Source organism: Bos javanicus, chromosome 22 (genome assembly GCF_032452875.1).
Source record: "Bos javanicus breed banteng chromosome 22, ARS-OSU_banteng_1.0, whole genome shotgun sequence".
NCBI classification, from domain to species: Eukaryota; Metazoa; Chordata; class Mammalia; order Artiodactyla; family Bovidae; genus Bos; species Bos javanicus.
The window spans coordinates 43845054-43864085 of record NC_083889.1 but is presented as its reverse complement, the minus strand read 5'-3'; the positions used below and the strand labels follow the sequence as shown (position 1 = coordinate 43864085).

The window sequence follows — 19032 nt, the reverse complement described above, 5'->3', positions numbered from 1 at the left end:
ATAAACTTCAACATCTCTACATTTAATTTTAAAAATCTCTTGGAGTTAAAACACATTTATCCCATTTTACCTCCAGCAGGCAAATAGAGGTCACCATCCCAAGCAAACGGTTTATCACCCCTGATAACTACTCAGGGGCTTGAACTGCTGACCAGCCAGACAGCATTTGACGAGGTGTGCTTGGCTGCAGATCCCAAAGGCAATATCCAGGGCAAGTCTCTAGTTGTCAGCATCACATCTTACCACAAGTTGAAAGGGACAGAATAAGAAGAGGGGTCCATGGAGTCCTTTTCTAGTGCTGTCATATCAGAACTCTGAATCGGCACCCTTCCGAAGGGGTAGTCTCTTCTGGGTTTAAGTTTACACAATTATTCCTTCTGATTTGAATAAAGACTTTACCCTATCCCACCCACCCCACTAAGACTGACAACAACTTGTGTCTTCGATTTATACATTTCCTTGATGCATTAGGGTTTTCTAGCCCTTCAAATTCTCATCTGTTTCTCCTTTTTGATTTCCAGTCTGCCTCTCCTCACCCATATTTGTAACTAACCTCCTCCAACTATTTTCTTTACTGCCTAATTAAATTCTGAATTATTTTCTAATTTCTCCTGTCTGGTCAGACATCGTCTCATAGATACTATTTAAACGATAGCTCCTTGAGTTCTGACTCTCTCTTCTGTTTTTGTCATAACACTAGCATCATGCTTATGACAAGTCTCAACTGTTGAATACCTATAATGCATTGCCAAAGAGATACCATTACCTCTCATCCTCAGGTGACTGCTGTCCAGTTCCTGGCTTGTGAATATCCTGTAAACTCTGTTGAATGATGAGCTGGGTGTCAAAGTCATCATCAATGTCTTCATCACTGGTGTAATTATCCATGTGGAATGCAGACAGATTTACTTTAAAGTCAAAATGAATTAAAAATATTTTTCCAGTTGTGGAAACAGATTATCAACTGATAAAAATTATAAATGAAATTCAGAAAACTAAAATAAATCATAGGATTGATAAATGAAAAAATGCAAAATTTAGAACACAAAATATTCATTTACAAATTTTTCGAAAACTCCAAAGAGTTTTCTGAACTGCCACAGATTCAACATAAATTAGAAATTTTCCATGAGTAACCATCTACTTAAAAGCTTACTCAGGAAACACAAGTTTTCACATAAAACTTAAGTCAGTACCATTGTAACTATGAAAATGATATTGATCTATTTTAAACTTAGCTTATGCGTTTTTCTCAGTGATTATAGCATTCACTCAAAAGAATATCTTTCCTACATGCAGTATTATGCTAAAAATATTTTAGTAAATGTTAAAAATAAACATGTTATAGGAATAAATGTGCTCTCATAATATAACATTTAACTGGAATAGTGGGGGAAAGCCCCAGTATATTTTATTAGGCAATATCTCAATGGCTTTAAAAGAACACTTCAGGTTTAACATAGAATAGGTTTGATCACATACCAAAGACGTTTTACCTTTTGTGATATCCTCCAGGACAGCACTGAAGTTTTCACTGTTAAGGATTAGCACATCAGAATTTTGATTTATATTTAGGATCTCCACTCCCCAGTAGTGACTATTCCATTAATAGCTTTACTATAAATACTTGATCATAAGACAGTCTGGCACATTCCCCTTGTTTTTTACATGTGGTTTAGCTCTGTTTGGAAACATGGTCTCTTTACTTCACTGCTGTATTCATGAAATTTAAAAGATGAAACATTTCATTCCTGGAATAAAATGCTTTAGCAGGAGGTTGACCGTGTGAGGTGAACTCTTCCTCTGAGAACTCATGCACATAGCCATGGCAAACCAGAACCAATGTTTCATGTAAGAGAGGCCAAACATTTTGCTCTGACTTAATTATCAAAAATGACTATCCCTATGGTTCTGATTCACTGGGAAGCTCCACCTACATTTTCTTTGAATTATAGAGCTGCAGCCTAAAATATCCAGGGAATCTTAAAGAAGGAATTAACTCCACACAAGATAATAAAATTTTGACTATAATTTTGTTTTGTTGAAATGTTTAAAAATGGATAATGTACTCTAGTATTATGAACACACACTAAATAATAATAACTATTAAAAATAACACAGAGCCCACCTGGCATTTCCAGTTAAATGTGAAGCAAATGCCAAGAAGCATGATACACCTCCAGTGTACAGGATCTCCCTCCAGCTGTCTTACTGCCTTTGCGCGTCAGCCTCAGCGCTTTGAGTTTCCTTTCCTTGTCACAGGGGTACTGTGAGAAATATGGATCTGACGTTTTAAGAGTAAGACAGAAGAGGTTTAGTTCTGAAATTGTTTCAGCGTTTTCCTTATTTATAATTTATGCATTTTAAATGTTTGTGTATAATCACAATAGTTGAGTAGAAAGTAAATTATTACTGAAGCTGATGAAATGACTTAACACTTGTGAAAAAGTTAATTTTTGATATTAGTTAAAATTTTATCCAGCTAGCCTTCCCAAATCTGTTTTTCACATATATATCAAACTAAAAAAAGGAACTAAATAAAAGTTTCAAAGATTTTCCATATGACTCCAAATACACATTTCATGTTTTTCTTCACAGTTGTCTGTGGTCTCAAGAATCCATCTGGAGGGCTGTACTGCAATCGAGAGTGGTATATCACGGACGAGAACAATGTAAAGACCATTCACAAAGATCACTGAAAAGAATTACACCAAGATACTTGGGTTTTATAATGTATATATTTTCAAGTAAGCAAAGGCAATTTTTTTGTAACTTCTTTCAGATGTTTTATGAAGTTGTCCAATTTAGTCGTCTAATTGACAAAGCAAAGCAACCCCACGTTTGATCCAGTGTTGAGTAGGTTGGTCTGTTTTTAACAACATTGCAATGACAAAGTTAGTAGAATGTCCTGTGGTGGAAAGAGTTCCTTTACGTTCACTTGTCTTGTAAAGAGGACAGACATAGGCATTCGACTTCACGATCTTAGACTTTATAGCTTGAAAAAAAGGAAATACAGTCATTTGATAAAGGAAAAACAGTCACTGCTACTAAAAGAACAACTATTTATCTTGTAATAAAATGACCACTACTAAATCTCAGATCATGATTATGATATTTGAATATTTTAAAGTTGTTTTGGCTTTTCTTTTTTCATAGTTGGCATATAATTATGGTTATGAAACAACGTAAGTGATTTCAATATGGTACGTGATTTTAAAGACCTGATCACTTAGTCCTCTTGATCACTCAAGAGGACTTAGGAGATAAGAAGGAGAAACAAAACACAGCATAGGTAATGGGGGAGATGCAAAAATAGAAACACAGTTGCTTAGAGTTCTAATATAAGAAATCCATAAATTAGAAGAAATTGAAGTTACTATTGGTTTTCACTAGGTTATTATTCAGAAATATACACTAACTCACAAAAAGAATCTCTACATAATCCTTGCAAAGCCAGATATGAGATATTAGAAATCTTTCTAAACTGAGGCCTCATCATAGTTATAAAATGAACTGCTTTAGAAATAAAAACACTTAATAGGTTGAGTGGTAATTGGGTGATTTGTAAATGTTTTCATTTACAGTTATTTGAAAATTTTAAAAAAATAGAGAGGAAGGACAAAAGAATGAGCCTCAATTGTTCACATTTGGTGGGAAAATGATGATGGCAAAAAGGAAGAAGCAAGTAGGTTTTAAAGGGGGCAAAGCTGGTCTCCACCCCTAGTGGCTTGGGTCACCTGGCTGGTTCCTAGGCCTAGGAGTTTCTTATAGCCAGATGACTCTAGTCAATAACTGGAGACTATGTGTCAAACCTGTTTGTGTCTCTAAGATGTGTACAAAGGCACTTCAGGATCAAAATATTGATGGGAAGCTCTAGACTTGGAAAAAGGAGAAGTGAAGGGGAGGGGCAAAGAAAATGTTATATCCCATGTGATAAGAGCAAAAAGGGGCGAAATAATAGTCATAAAATAATAAAAATGCAACACAAAAAGGGAGAATAATGTATTTCCAATATAAACATTAAATCAATATTTACTATAATTGAACAAATTCTAATAGGTCTGAGCAGAGACTTATTTGGAAAGCAGTTAAAAATATCTATCATTATGCTCCATACAACTCTACAAAGTTTTGTTAGAAATATATTTACTTGGTTTTATCCATATGATGGGCATCAGGTCAAACAGAAGTTTGGGGTACTGTTCAGCAAGCAATCCACTGTGAAGAGAAATTGATAGATGTTTATTAGAAGTAAAACAAAATCTGCATCTTAGAAATTGTGACTTAGACATTGGCTTTTAATACAAGAGAGGACCAGAGATATGCAGGGAAAAAAATGTCAAAACAAAACCAAGTAAAAGGCAATGAAGAATTGAGAAAAACAGAAGAAAATTATGGAAAGGTAATGTGTTAAATAGTAGACAAATATTACTGCCACTTTAAAAGTAATGTCCATGAGGCAGACACTATGCTGTTATATTTGACCTTCACAGTAGTCTTGGCCCCATTCCAATTCCTATTTCACAGATGAAGAGTGGAGACTCAGAGGGGCTGAGTACTTTTCTCACAGTAACAGAGTTCTTAAGTACCAGTGTCAGGATTCAAATATAGAGCTTTCTATATAGAAAATGTAGTCTATCTTTCTTATGTTACATTGCGTATTTGTTTGCTTATAAGATGGAAGGAAGAAAGAAATGAAAAGATGAATACATACATAAGAAAAAGTAAGTTAAGAGAAACATCATGAGAATGAAGAAAATGAAAAGAGAAATAATCACATGAGCTATGTGTAGCTAACTCTCCTCATATCCCAGTCTTAGAACCATCTCTGTAGAACCACCTTCATGCTCCTTTTTTTTTTTTAAAATTTATTTATTTTAATTGGAGGTTAATTACTTTACAATATTGTAGTGGGTTTTGCCGTACATTGACATGGATCAGCCATGGGTGTACCTGTGTTCCCCATCCTGAACCCCCTTCCCACCTCCCTCCCCATCCCATCCCTCAGGGTCATCCTAGTGCACCAACCCTGACACCCTGTCTCATGCATCAAACCTGGACTGGCGATCTGTTTCACATATATACATGTTTCAGTGCTATTCTCTCAGATCATCCCACAGAGTCCAAAAGACTGTTCTATACATCTGTGTCTCTTTTGCTATCTTGCATACAGGGTTATCGTTACCATTTTTCTAAATTCCATATATATGTGTTAGTATACTGTATTGGTGTTTTTCTCTCTGGCTTGCTCCACTCCGTATAATAGGCTCCAGTTTCATCCACCTCATTAGAACTGATTCAAATGTATTTTTTAATGGCTGAGCAATATTCCCTTGTGTATATGTACCACAGCTTTTTTTTTTTTAAACTTTACATAATTGTATTAGTTTTGCCAAATATCAAAATGAATCCGCCACAGGTATACATGTGTTCCCCATCCTGAACCCTCCTCCCTCCTCATACCATCCCTCTGGGTCGTCCCAGTGCACTAGCCCCAAGCATCCAGTATCGTGCATCGAACCTGGACTGGCAACTCGTTTCTTACATGATATTTTACATGTTTCAATGTCATTCTCCCAAATCTTCCCACCCTCTCCCTCTCCCACAGAGTCCATAAGACTGTTCTATACATCAGTGTCTCTTTTGCTGTCTCGTATACAGGGTTATTGTTACCATCTTTCTAAATTCCATATATATGCGTTAGTATACTGTATTTATGTTTTTCCTTCTGGCTTACTTCACTCTGTATAATAGGCTCCAGTTTCATCCACCTCATTAGAACTGATTCAAATGTATTCTTTTTAATGGCTGAGTAATACTCCATTGTGTATATGTACCACAGCTTTCTTTATCCATTCATCTGCTGATGGACATCTAGGTTGCTTCCATGTCCTGGCTATTATAAACAGTGCTGCGATGAACATTGGGGTACACGTGTCTCTTTCCCTTCTGGTTTCCTCAGTGTGTATGCCCAGCAGTGGGATTGCTGGATCATAAGGCAGTTCTATTTCCAGTTTTTTAAGGAATCTCCACACTGTTCTCCATAGTGTACCACAGCTTTCTTATCCATTCGTCTGCTGATGGACATCTAGGTTGCTTCCATGTCCTGGCTATAATAAACAGTGCTGCGATGAACATTGGGGTACACATGTCTCTTTCAATTCTGGTTTCCTCAGTGTATATGCCCAGCAGTGGGATTGCTGGGTCATATGGCAATTCTATTTCCAGTTTTTTCAGGAATCTCCACACTGTTCTCCATAGTGACTGTACTAGTTTGCATTCCCACCAACAGTGTAAGAGGGTTCCCTTTTCTCCACACCCTCTCCAGCATTTATTGTTTGTAGGTTTTTGGATAGCAGCCATTCTGACTGGAGTGAGACGGTACCTCATTGTGATTTTGATTTGCATTTCTCTAATAAAGATGTTGACTTCATGCTCCTTAAGCAACTTTCCCTGCCTTGACTTTTAACCCCTCCTTGATAGGAAAGTCTAACCCTGACTCTGGAAATAGCAATGGACTGTTAAAGAGCAGAGCTCCAAGGGAAATAATCTTTCCCTTTCTCTCTTATCTGTCTACATAGACACACACACAAATCTAAGCATTGATTAGTTTCCTATGCTGGAAATTCAGTATTTATTTATTTTGGCTGTGCTACATGTCTTGTGGGATCTTAGTTCCCCAACCAGGGATTGAACCTGGGCCACTGCAGTGAAAGTGCCAAGTTCTAACTACTGGACAGCCAGGGTATTCCCTCAGTATTCTAAATATTTATTTATTATGTCTTCAAAATATAAGAAAAAGTTTTCCATTCACCCGTAGAAATGGGAACTTTACTATAACTGTAAACTATTTAAAAGTGAGGTGCTCCTACACATTACAAAACAGAAGTTAACTCATAAAACAGAAGAAGGAAAATAAATTCAACTAACTTTTCTACTGGTAAGTCCATTGAAATATTAACTCAAAATTGTTCAGAATCTAAAATTACTCACTTACTAATTGCTGCAGCCTGAATAATGATTTATGGCAAGAATTCTAATATTACTTATTACTTGTCATATTCTCTAGAAGAAGCCTTTTGGCTGTGGAGGATGGCAGGGGTGAAGGGCAGCAGACAGCTTATCTCACCTATGATTCAGCTACTACTAAAGAGTCTTTGCAGTTGAAACTACTGACCTTGTTCTGTCCCAGCGGGCTCCATCAAGATATAATCCGTGGATATAAACACCATCTTCTGGTGCTTCCTTAGAGGTATCAGAAGGAATAACCTGAAGGCAGAAACAAATGCTAGTAGAGATTTCCTCCCTAGGTAAATGTCTCATAAAGAAAGTATTACCTAAATTTTCAGAACACGTTCAGAGAAACTTGTCCATATAATAGCTTCTTAAACTATACTTTTTTCTCAGTGAAATGTAATTTTAAAATAATACAGTTCTTTTTAAAGTATTTTATCTGGTTTTACTGTACATCATATTGATTTCTGCTAAAACAGAAAAGCAGTGTTGGATTATTTGAATTGAATATTGAGATGTATAAAAATTCTCTCATGGAGACAGCAAGGCAAATACTATATACTTTCTTCATAAATACAAAGAATGGAAAGAAGAAGAATTATTTGCAATGGGCAATAAAAATATGAATTCTTCATGTCCTCCTTGCTTAAATACATGCCGTTGAAGTAATGATATGCTCTGGAGTTTAAGGAGTTTACTGTACCTCAAATTCATATCCCAGTAAGTCAATAGGGATGGTATATTTTCTGGCATAATTCTGCATTGCTCCAGTTAAAAAGGCTTGGGTAAAAAAGAAGCCTGAGAGCCAAAACACACAAGGTTTTCCTGAATTATACCAGTCCTATAAAGGAAAAACAAACATTATGTTCCTTTTACTTCCTCAAGAATTACCTGACATACAATTACTGATTCTGGTTTCTGTGTATGCTGCCCACACTTTCCATCACGGGACTCTCTTTCCTGACACCAAACATACAACCTTTATTGGCCCTCCTACCTTTATCCCTTCTAGTTACTCTTCTTGGGAAATTCAAACTAATTTTAACATTAACCTGAATAAAACAAACTTTACTTGTTGTGAAAGATTAAAATCTTCTGTAAAAAGACAAATTAAATTATTTGAGGGTTTACTATATTACTTAATCCCACTCAAAAGCAGCCATCTTTAGAAATCCTATATATTGTCTAACTACAGCCCTCATGTATTGGTTCCAATTCCTTGATTCTCTTAACCTCCCTGCCTCCACACAACGATTCTGGCTCCACTTTAGATACCCTGGTCTTCTTTCCCAATCATGTGTACCTCTTTTTGTTTCTTCCCTTTCTCTGTTCAATACATCTATAATGATGCTGCCAGAGTACACCTCTCCATGCATGGTTTGGATGGCTCAACATCTCATACAATACTTCAGTGATCTACTACTACCCTACCAAAGTAAAGCCTAAAACACCTCAAGTCTCCCATTCAAGATACTTCATAAGCTGGTCCCAGATTGTATTTATATATCTATGCCTTTTAGTTCCCCTTTAAACATCTGACATTCTGATCAAATGGTGACCTCTTCTCTGCAGTTGGTAAACTTCTGTTGTTTTTTCTGTTTATCTGAAAGTGGTATGACTCTTATATCCCTCTATGGGATGAATCCTCCTAACATTTCAACGGGAACACCACTCTGGTGGTGGAGCTCTACCTTCTGGAGTGGGCATGTGATTCATGCCAAGCTGATCATACTCCAGTCATAGTGACTGATTCGGGAATGGACATGTAACCCAATCAAAGCCAGAGATGTACAGGCTCTTGCTGGGACTTCTGGGGGAAAAGATTCACTCTAAACAGTTTTGTGGATATGATGCCAGAGCTTCTATTGCTATCCTGCTGCCATCAAACAAGAACATAGAGTGGAGTTAACCCACAGAGAATGAAGCCAAGCGATGAAGGGCAAGATGCCAGGATCAGGTAACTGCATTTGCATCCCAGGTAAAAAGCTGCCTGGAGTCACTTTACTCCCTGGATTTTTCAGTTACATGAGGGAATGAATTTAATTTTTGCTTTTATCAAAAATTTTACTAAATAATCAATCCTAAATGATATACTGTCTTTCATCATCCAGGTGTCTCTAAGCCCTCTTCCTTTATTTGCAGTGTTCAAAACCATTCATCCTTTAGACCAGCTCACATGCTACCTCATCCAAAAACCATCTGCTTTCTTATGTTAAAAAAACTCTCTCCCTTTTTTGAATTCCCGGAGCATTTTACATGTTGGTCTTTTATGACACATCCCTTACTATACTGAATTACATAGGTTATCATCTGAGGGCTATTGGCAAACTGAAGGCAACCTGGCAACCCTGTCTAATGACAAGATGCTTTTGGCAAAGTGAGTCTCAATTCACATCTGAATGAACAGATGAATCAATAAAATGAACGTTGTCTCTGAGTGAGCAGCACACTATGGGAAGGAGTCAGCTTTGCTTCCTGGGAAGAAGAGAACAAACCACTGCTGGAGATGCTGCAACTGTACAAGCTGCCAGATCAAGAAGAGGTAAAGAAAGAGATGGAGCTCAGTAAGGGTACAAGCCAGGCAGAACGAGCACCATGCAGAGAAAGCTGTAAGAACCCAGAAAGCAAGTATATAGAACATTCCCTTGCTCACTTCAGGTCTTCATTTAGCCAAGAATGTCATGAATGTCTGGGTCAGCTACTTACATATCCATAAAATCTCTGAACTAGCTACCATTTATTGTTTAGTGCATGCCAGGAGCTAGGTGATTTACATGCATCACCTCATTTAGTCCATAATTCAGTGAGTTAGGTATTATTCCTCCCATTTTGCCAATGAGGAAATCAAGGTGCAAAAAGATGAGTATCTTCTTCAAAGTCACATACATACTAAATGTTGGATCCTGGATTTAATCTGAGATGCCAACCAGTGTGCAAAAAACTTAAAAAAAAAAAAAAAAGGCACAGGCTGGAGGAAAGGAAGATAAGCAGGGTGAACGGTGAGAGAGAAATGAGAAAAGGGGGGAAAAAAACTCCAGACCACTCATTTGTTTAATTTGTTAATTCTAAGAACCATTAGGAGGTGAAAAGACAGTGTCTTCAATAATTATTACTGGGAAAACTGGACAGCCACATGTAAAAGAATGAGATTAGAACATTCTCTAACACCATACAAAAAAATAAACTCAATATGCATTAAAGACCTATATGTAAGACCACACAGTATAAAACTCCTAGAGGAAAACACAGGCAGAACAGGCTTGCACATAAATCGCAGCAGATTTTTTTGAATCTGTCTCCTAAAGTAAAAGAAATAAAGGCAAAAATAAACAAATGGGACCTAATTAAACTTAAAGTTTTTGCATAGCAAAGGAAACTATAAACAAAATGAAAAGACAACCTATTGAATGGGAGAAAATATTTGCAAATGATACGACCAATGGGAGATTAGTACCCAACATATATAAGTAGTTCATACACCTCAACATCAAACAGCCCAATTAAAGCATGGGCAGAAGAACTGAAGAGACATTTTTCCAAACAGCAGATACAGATGGTCAACAGGTACATGAAAAGATGCTCAACATCACTAATCATCACAGAAATGCAAATTCAAAACCACAATGAGATACCACCCTGCACCTGTCAGAACGGCTATCACCAAAATGAACATAAATAACAAATGTTGGTGAAGATGTGAAGAAAAGGGAACCCTTGTACACAGTTGATGGGAATGTAAATTGATGCAGGCAGTATGGAAAACAGTATGGAGGTTTCTCAAATAACTAAAAAGGAGAACTAACATATGACACAGAAACTCCACTCTAGGATATATATTGGGGGAAAAAACACACTAAAGATTCATGCACCTCAATGTTCATAGCAGCATTATGTACGATTGCTAATATGTGGACGCAGCCTAAGTGCCCATCAATAGATAAAGAAGACCGGGTATACACATACAATGGAATGCTACTTGCCATTAAAAAGAATAAAATTTTGCCATTTGAAGCAACAAAGATGGACTTGAAATACGTTATGCTAAGTGAAATAAGTCAGACAAAGAAAGACAAATACTGTATGATGTCCCTTATATATGGAATCTAAAAAATACAACAAACTAAGTAAGTATAGCAGAAAAAAAAAGAAGCAGACTCACAAAAATAGAGAACTAGTGGTTGCCAGTTGGAGGGACGGGCAGCAGTATAGGGATGGACGACTGGAAAGCACAAACTATTGGGTGCTAAGCAGCTCAAGGATATTGGTACAACGTGGAGAATAAAGCCAACATTTGGTAATAACTGTAAATGGAAAGTGACCTTTAAAATTTTTATAAAAAGAAACAAAAATAGTCCAATGAAAAATTGATCAAGGAGATGAACAGCAATTCACAGGAGAAGATTTGAATAAAAATGGCAAGTACACATACAAAAAGAAGCACAGACTCACTAAAAATCAAAGAAACTCAACTTGAAACAATAAGATATGACTGACCTATCAGATTGGCAAAAATTAAAAAGGGATGTGTATGAGAAAGCCTCTCTATCCACATCTTCACAAATATGGCTGTTTTATTATTAGCTTCTGTAGTAAAACTAATAGAGCTTTCATATAATAAAGCGGCAACTGAAAACTGAAAGATCATATATATGAATTTCCAAAACGTATTCTGGGGGCTCTCCCCACCAACTAGCCCCATGTAAGCATCAACCATAGGGTGGGGAGAAGCAGAGGAGCTGTGGAGGAAAACACTGTGCTGCCCACATATCCTTTACCTGTGAGTTTGGGGGGTGAAGGGCTTAGAGATTTCAAAGCACTCACCTTTTCCCTGGCTTTATGAGATAAGAGATAAGATGCACTGATTTCTATATAATGGCCAATTACTGATTAATCCAAGCCTCAGGCTTTTTTTGTAATTTACTGTCAGCATCAAAATCATAAGACCAAGTTGTGGTCACAGAAACCACAAACAGAATCTTCAGAAATATAACTGTCACGTGTTACTTGAGTTTGGGTAACATAACATTTTAATCACTTTCAAATACGTGTACTTCTCAATACTCTAAAATTTCGGTTAGATTACCATGAAACTACTTATCCATTTCATCTAACTCAGAGACATTCAAGTGACCACGGGCAATTTTTAGTATCTCTCCAGTCAAGCAGAAAAATGAAATCGTATGTATAAATTATATATAACTTTTAACCTGTAAAAAGTTCAGCCGGGCTAGAAAATCTGTGATGTAACTTCCTAGGGGTTTAAGACTGGGGTATGAGCGTTGCGCCCATATTTCTGGAACCTTTCCAACAAGCAGACTGCCAGACAGTGCCTCCAACGCAGAATCCATCACGACCACACCCCTAATAGCTTTTTCAAGGTCCCGTAGAGTGTTGCGTATAGTTTTAATTAAGCTGCAAGGAAAGCAATTGTGTCATCATCATATATATGATAATAAATATCAATATACAGTCCATCCAGAAGAAAGAGTAGGATATCATTCACGGTTTTATGGGAGTATTTCCCAAAATTTGGTCACCTCCCACTTCATAATGTAAGGTAATTTTAGGTGATACTTGGATGAACATTTTTCATTTTAATTATTACATATGCATTTTAAGTATAGAAAATAATATAACTTGCACATCAAAATTGCTTTCTGGGTAATATTGCTTAAGACCAGGCTAATTTAAACAGAGAATTATTTAAGGAAAAGTATCAGGTAAATAATGTTACAGGTGACATGCAAATATGGGAAGAGTTATAAAGGCACAATGCAATGGTTGAAACTTTGGAAACACTGCATAAAAATCTAAAGTGTATATTCATTCATACCCTTATAAGTACTTTGCTTCTCACTTAGATCCCAAATTCTAAGAACATCATAAATATACCTCAAGTGAGGGTTTTGGGCTATAAGCCTAAACAACTGAGAGACAATATGTTATTATGTACAAACACATATGGTCTTTGTATTGTTGTTGCTGTTTAGTTGCTCAGTCGTGTCTGATTTTTTGTGATCTCACGGACTGGAGCCTGCCAGGCTCTTCTGTCCATGGCATCTGCCAGGGAAGAATACTAGAGTGGGTTGCCATTTTCTTCTCCAGGGGGTCTTCCTGACCCAGGGGTCAAACCCATGTCTCCTACATTGGCAGGCAGATTCTTTACAACTGAGCCACCAGGCAAGTCTAGATGTATAAGATGTATAAGTCTTTGTATAAGAGATACTAAATTCATTAAGGCATCATAGGGTTTTAATATGTCTTATTTTAAAAAGTCTGGAAAGTTAAACTTGGAAACACTAGAAAATTCATAACCAAAACAATTCTCCATTCCTTAAGCCAGTATTGAGCTTTAGAAAATTCAATTTAAAAATTTAAAGCAAATAATCTGCTTGCTATTTTAGGGTACCTACCAATCTAGATTAGACTTAGGAAGAAAGTGGGCAGAAAAATGACTAAATATGTATCTACACATAGGCTTAGATAAAGGTCATTCCAGCTTTATTTCCTGAGGAGAAGAGCAATGGATAGATGAAAAATTACGATTAATGAATATTTTTAACCAGATCTCTTTTTTCATCATCATTTTTACATTAGAAAAGGTATGCTCCCTTCTGGAGCAGTATGCAACTCTAAAAAAGGAGACAAATTCTAACAAAATGGCAAGTTTTGATAATTTTTTCTTAAAATTTTGATTCAATACTGGTGTATCTTTTTATCAACTTTGGCTGGTAGCTTTCTGAATCACTGGGTGTAGAGTTCCTTACTTGTTAAATCTTTCCATTTCTTGCACTAACACAGTATTCATGCTCTCTTCATATCTCACAGGATACTTGAGCAGTGCTGATTCAATGTCAAAGTCACTTGGTAGCTAAGAGAATAAAATTTGAAGATCACGTATTACTCTCAAAATGAACAGTGTCATTCGGCTATAATATCAATAATAGTTAACATTAGGCATTTACTATGTGCCAAGAATTATGTTAAGTGCTTTCCAAATATTATGTAATCCTTGCCATACAGTTTCAGGTGGCCATTATTATCTCCATTTTACAGATAAGAACATTTAAGTACAGAGAGGTAAAGCAAATGCCTAAAGGTACACAATTCAGAAGCAGTCTGTTCAAATCCATAGGTCTCTAACACTAAGGCCCATGCTCTTTCCTATAGGATATAGCACTGAGTAGAAGATATATATTTCTAAAAAGCTGTGTAATTTTCTTTTGTAAATTGGATTTTATTTTCCATTAATAAAACTGATATATCATTTCACAACTGTTTTATATTTATTTCAACAAATTATCAACAGGCTCAAAATAGCTTTGTTTACACCACTACCAAATAATTAATGTGTAAGTGTAGCAAGGTTCCAGGGCTTAGGGAGAAAGAAAGTCACTGAGTATCTGATTTTAATGAGGCATCTCAGAGACGGTTGAGAAGAAGTGATAACGAGGACTTTGGGGGTATAAGCAAGCCCCCTGACACTGGCGTTTGCACTCTTAGAGGAATTTCCCTACGAGAAATTTCCCTATGAGGAAGGTGCCAAACTAAAAAGTTGAGCATCCAGACCGTCCCCAGGTGATGGCCCTTGGTGGTGCAAAAGAATTCTAAGTCACACTAGGCAGCATCATTCAAAGTATGACACCAGTGGTTGGTCAGCACAACTATTCTATACCAACTAAGTCCCATATGCCACCGCCAGGTAACTTCTTACCGGGGTCTTGTAAGAGCCACCATTTTGGGAGGACAAGAACCTTTCCCCAAAGACATAAATCACACAAGCAGGAGGTTCTGGGGTGAGAAGTAGCAGTCCATAGGTAGAGGCGGGAGAACATTGGTGTGCTTTCACACTAGGGCAGCAGGCAATGATGCTCACTACTTGTCTCCAGTGACCACAGCCAGACTGAAGCTTCTAGGTCTGAGTAGGCTCTACTTAAGGAGTGGTGTAAGGCAAGGGCACTGACTGGGAGAGGAGGCTAGGTGCCATCTGAGGACTTACAAGGCAGATGAAGCAGGGTCAGGCTGTGCTCTGTCAGAGTGCCTGATGCTGAAACATGGGGATAATTATAGTGCTCATCCTGGAGAGGAGCTGTGAAGATCTCTGCTTGGGGCTATAAAGTCCTCTTAGTAGTTCCTTATTCAATTTAAGGCAGAAAAAAGTGAGGAAAGAGAACATCATTTCATTCTCCCAGGGCTAAGTACACTGGAATGCAGTATGGGAGGAGAAGCTGTAGCTGCTAATTTAGTGCTGCTCTTACCTCCCTGTGCCTCCTCACTTCTGAAGTATAGATTAAACAGCATTCCATTCTTGAATCAGCAAGTTCAGACAGTTTCCCTCATTTAAAAAAAGAGTAGGTCCACCATTTTTATTTAGAAATGATAAGAAATCATATATTCAGTAGCTCCACAACTCTAGTTACTAGGAACTTAATATTTGCAGGCATTATGCAAAGCGCTTCAAATTAACGATACCCTGAATGTTCACAAGAACCTTACACAGGTGGCACTGTCATCACCACTTTTCTAGTTTGGAAACTAATGTTCAGAAAAGCAAAGTATCTCACTCAGGCATAATGTTGCTACCTGGAGTTTTCAGATTGACATTTCAGTCCCATTTTGATTTATGTTATATTCCAAGAAACACATTTTAAGCTAAATATTACCTTGTTGAGAATATCTTTGGTAATTTCTAGTAGAATCTGGTCAGTGCTTCCTGAGGATCCTGTTTGTTTGGAGCCTCCTTGGGTGAGGAGCAATGACTCAAAGAGGACTTTCGTTTGTTGAAGATCTTTGGAGATATCAACATTTTCATGTAATCCAAATATCTCAGGGTGTTGAGTAAAAGGAAGTTTCTACCAGAAAATAAATTCAACAAGCATTACAGTTTAATTGGGTACGTTAATTCATAAGGTAGACATGTGCAGACCGAAAAGGGTTAAAAATCAACTAAACATCAAACAGAGGGATCAAACTTTTCCAAGTCTCAGTAACTACGAGAAACAAAAACACTGTATTGAAAGCTGATTGTACCTAAGACTTGTCTAATTTTTTACATTACGGGGGACTACTTCACTATTTGCTTTTAAGAAAATCACACTTGAATCTAACCCTATTTTCAGTGACATCAGTTACCTTAATGAATTCAATGTATTCATTATAAGTGCCTTTGGGAGGGGCAAAATAGTTTCCGCTAGGAGAAAACTTATAATGAGAGTTTTCGATTATGTGTGGGTTATAAAAGTCAGCCAGCATGGTTAAGAGGAGACGTCTGTCCCAGTCATCTGTCACTCTTCCTCCGTAGTTACACTCCCCAGTCAGGTAAGAGATCGCTTCAAATGGAATTGTATCATATTCATTGATAAATAGCTGAAACAAAGCAAAAATGAAATGAGAAAAACCATAGTGTATTTCACTTCATTTCCATTCAATCAATCAATCAATCACTGATCAGTCTATACACATGGAAGTGGGGCTGGAAGAACTATCATCAGGGTTGTTTTAAAGCCTCGTGTTGTTAAGGTCCTTATCACAGCAAAGAGGCAGAATATACAGTATCCTGTGGTTCTCTAGTTGGATTGATATGGTTGGTAAAACATGACAGAAATGACGGGAAAGTACTGGAGTTGGACAGACTTGAAGTTCAAATCCTACCTCAATGGGTAAATTCACTTCTTAGCTTTGGTTTTCTCCAAAACAGGCATAATACCCACCGTACAGTGTTGCTGTGAGGATTAGAATTCATGCAGATAATGTAAGTAATGTGCCTAGTTCAAAGTCTGAGTGAGCAGGAACTCATAGTGGACATTTGTTCCTCTGTTTGTTTGTTGGAGGATGCTGACCATCTCATGCGTCTCATGTTTCACTGCAAGTCTACAGAAACTGAAAACAACCAATCGCTCACTTTCTCAGTCCCCTTTGGCTAAAGCCTAGGCCTGTGACCTGGGCTTGGAATCTCAGATGCAGCCGTGCTGGACTGAACTGGAATTTAGTGTGCAAAGAAGCAGGGACAGCAAAAGATCTTTTTTGATGACCTCATAGCAGATGAAAGTCTCAGTGGCACCTATGAGAGCTGCAGTGTCTAATATTTAACAGGGGTAGAAGGAACGCTCTCACCAGATATGGTACGATTCTAGATATGACACTGCATGCCATGGCTGTCCAGCCATCTTGGTGATTCTGCGACCTACACAATATTCTTTCAATAGATTCCTTTTCTACTGTTTTTGTTGACTGATAGAGGTAAATTGTTGATTTAACTGAGAGGAAGCTAAGAGGAGCGTATAGTGAGGACCTATACAAAGCCAACACTGAGGAGGGCACTGCCAAAAGAAAGAACTAGGGTCTTTGATAGCAACACTTTTGTTGAAAAACCCACTCCAGAGTCTGTCTTTCCTCCGCAACTCTTTTTCACGTGAGATAAAAAGTTTCATTATGGATTAAGCCAGTTTGAATCAAGGTTCCCATTATTTGCGGCAGAAAAACTCAGATGGAAAAATATCCTTTGTAAGCCAAAATTATAATTATTACTGCCATCCAGCCAACTATTCGTGTTGTTGGGAGAAATGAATGTTATTCTAAGCAAAGGGAATTGCCTAGGGCCTGGAACACAGTAATCCCCCATCAACATTAGTCTTTCTAATTTTACCTGTAGTTGTCGAATACTGATGCGTAAGTCGGATTCATTAAATCCATATGGAATATTCCACCCAAGAGGACCAAATTTCTTTCGCTCCTGCACAAGGGCATGAAAAAAGCAAACTCCAAACAGCAACTTCTCCCAAGCCTTTAAGACAAAAATATGCAACAAGAGAAAATTCTGATCAGATTTCCGTTATTAAAATGAGGGGGACTGATGACCTTTCATTGTGAGATTCTATGATCATATATCTCTACAAACTTTTATTTAGAAAGACTATCTAAAACAATGCTCACTATAAAAAATATTAATCTCACAACTTCTACATCTTGTACAAACACTTATGCATTTCCCTTAGTCTGCATTTGTACACTGACAGTTTGGAAGGCTGTGGATAGAGGCCTAAGCAGACCTCACTGCTGTGTCCACACAGCAAACGGCTCCCACACTGCCTCAGCACCCCCTACATCAGCCACAGATACAAACCCTGCTTAAACAGACTCCATGTTTTAAGAACCTACTATGGATCTCACCACATCTGTCTGGGTTCAAGGCCACCAAAGGCAACAGAGCGTCTGCTTGGAGCCATTCACCAGAGGGGACAGAGAAAAGAATGAACAAGGCCTCAAATTACCAGGGGCTTGTAATCTGGCAGGAAAACTAGCCAGGTGGGCAAGGATCACACAGAATCTGATCAGGACTGTGGCACTGAAAAGAATGAGTAATTGTGCCTTCAGGGAACAGTCTGAGGGGAAGAAGCCAGAGTGTCAACAGTGGGCACTTTATATTAAAACAAACAAACAAAAATCTTATGACTTAACAAAACCCTCCAAAGCTAGACAAACTGCAATAACATTATACATTATTAAAATGCAATAGTGCTGGAGAGACATGCCAAGATGGCAGAATACGAAGATCCTGAACTCATTTCCTTCCTTGACACACCAAAGTTACCACTGCTTATAGAGCAGCTATCTATGAGAACAACCTGAGGAATAGCAGAAAAGATTTTCCACAACCGAAGACATAAAGAAGCAATCATAAGATGGGTAGGAGGATCACCATACCACCTTCTCCACTCTACTAAGTCCTCTTTCCAGCTAAAATCACAAATATCCTCCCTTTGTCCCAGAGCTACAAACAAAATTATTGCTCAGGACTGGGGTCACACAGAGCATCATCAAGCAGAAAGAAATGAGCTGGCTTCCAAAGAATTTGACCCTTTATCTGCAATATCATTCTTTTTCCGGTTCAAATAGGCAAGTATGATAAATATCATAGTATGCATTGTGTGTAAAGGGAGAGAATGGTTTTCTCTTAGTACTGATGCTTCCTTCCATGTAGGGAAACATCAATTAATGTAACACTCCTGGATTTTCTAT

At 37.6% G+C, this 19032-nt stretch overlaps 2 protein-coding genes across 15 annotated transcripts in view; both read right to left on the bottom strand.

Moving 5' to 3' along the window:
* The window catches only part of ASB14 (ankyrin repeat and SOCS box containing 14), a 31192-nt gene extending 28561 nt beyond the window's left edge, over positions 1–2631 (bottom strand). For 4 of the 7 annotated variants that reach the window (XR_009732513.1, XR_009732514.1, XM_061396592.1 and 1 more), the window contains exons 1-2: positions 1483–2095; positions 767–908 (exon numbers count right to left, since the gene is read on the bottom strand). Coding sequence is in view for 2 of the 7 variants with exons in the window: in XM_061396592.1 (XP_061252576.1) it covers positions 767–888 (122 nt within the window). In the remaining 5 variants the exon portion in view is untranslated. Of the gene's footprint in view, positions 1–766; positions 909–1482; positions 2096–2128 lie in introns of those variants that run through there. The other 3 variants (XR_009732511.1, XR_009732512.1, XR_009732510.1) reach the window with 3 other exon arrangements.
* Positions 2632–2719: 88 nt separating this feature from the next.
* DNAH12 (dynein axonemal heavy chain 12) overlaps positions 2720–19032 on the bottom strand; it is a 191444-nt gene continuing 175131 nt past the window's right edge. For 7 of the 8 annotated variants that reach the window (XM_061396580.1, XM_061396577.1, XM_061396576.1 and 4 more), the window contains 9 exons: positions 17660–17797; positions 16147–16380; positions 15678–15866; positions 13782–13885; positions 12222–12426; positions 7718–7855; positions 7178–7269; positions 4151–4218; positions 2720–2995 (listed from right to left, as the gene is read on the bottom strand). In XM_061396580.1, coding sequence (XP_061252564.1) covers positions 2805–2995; positions 4151–4218; positions 7178–7269; positions 7718–7855; positions 12222–12426; positions 13782–13885; positions 15678–15866; positions 16147–16380; positions 17660–17797 — 1359 coding nt within the window. In that variant the 3' untranslated portion in view covers positions 2720–2804. Of the gene's footprint in view, positions 2996–4150; positions 4219–5884; positions 6111–7177; positions 7270–7717; positions 7856–12221; positions 12427–13781; positions 13886–15677; positions 15867–16146; positions 16381–17659; positions 17798–19032 lie in introns of those variants that run through there. The other variant, XM_061396579.1, reaches the window with a different exon arrangement.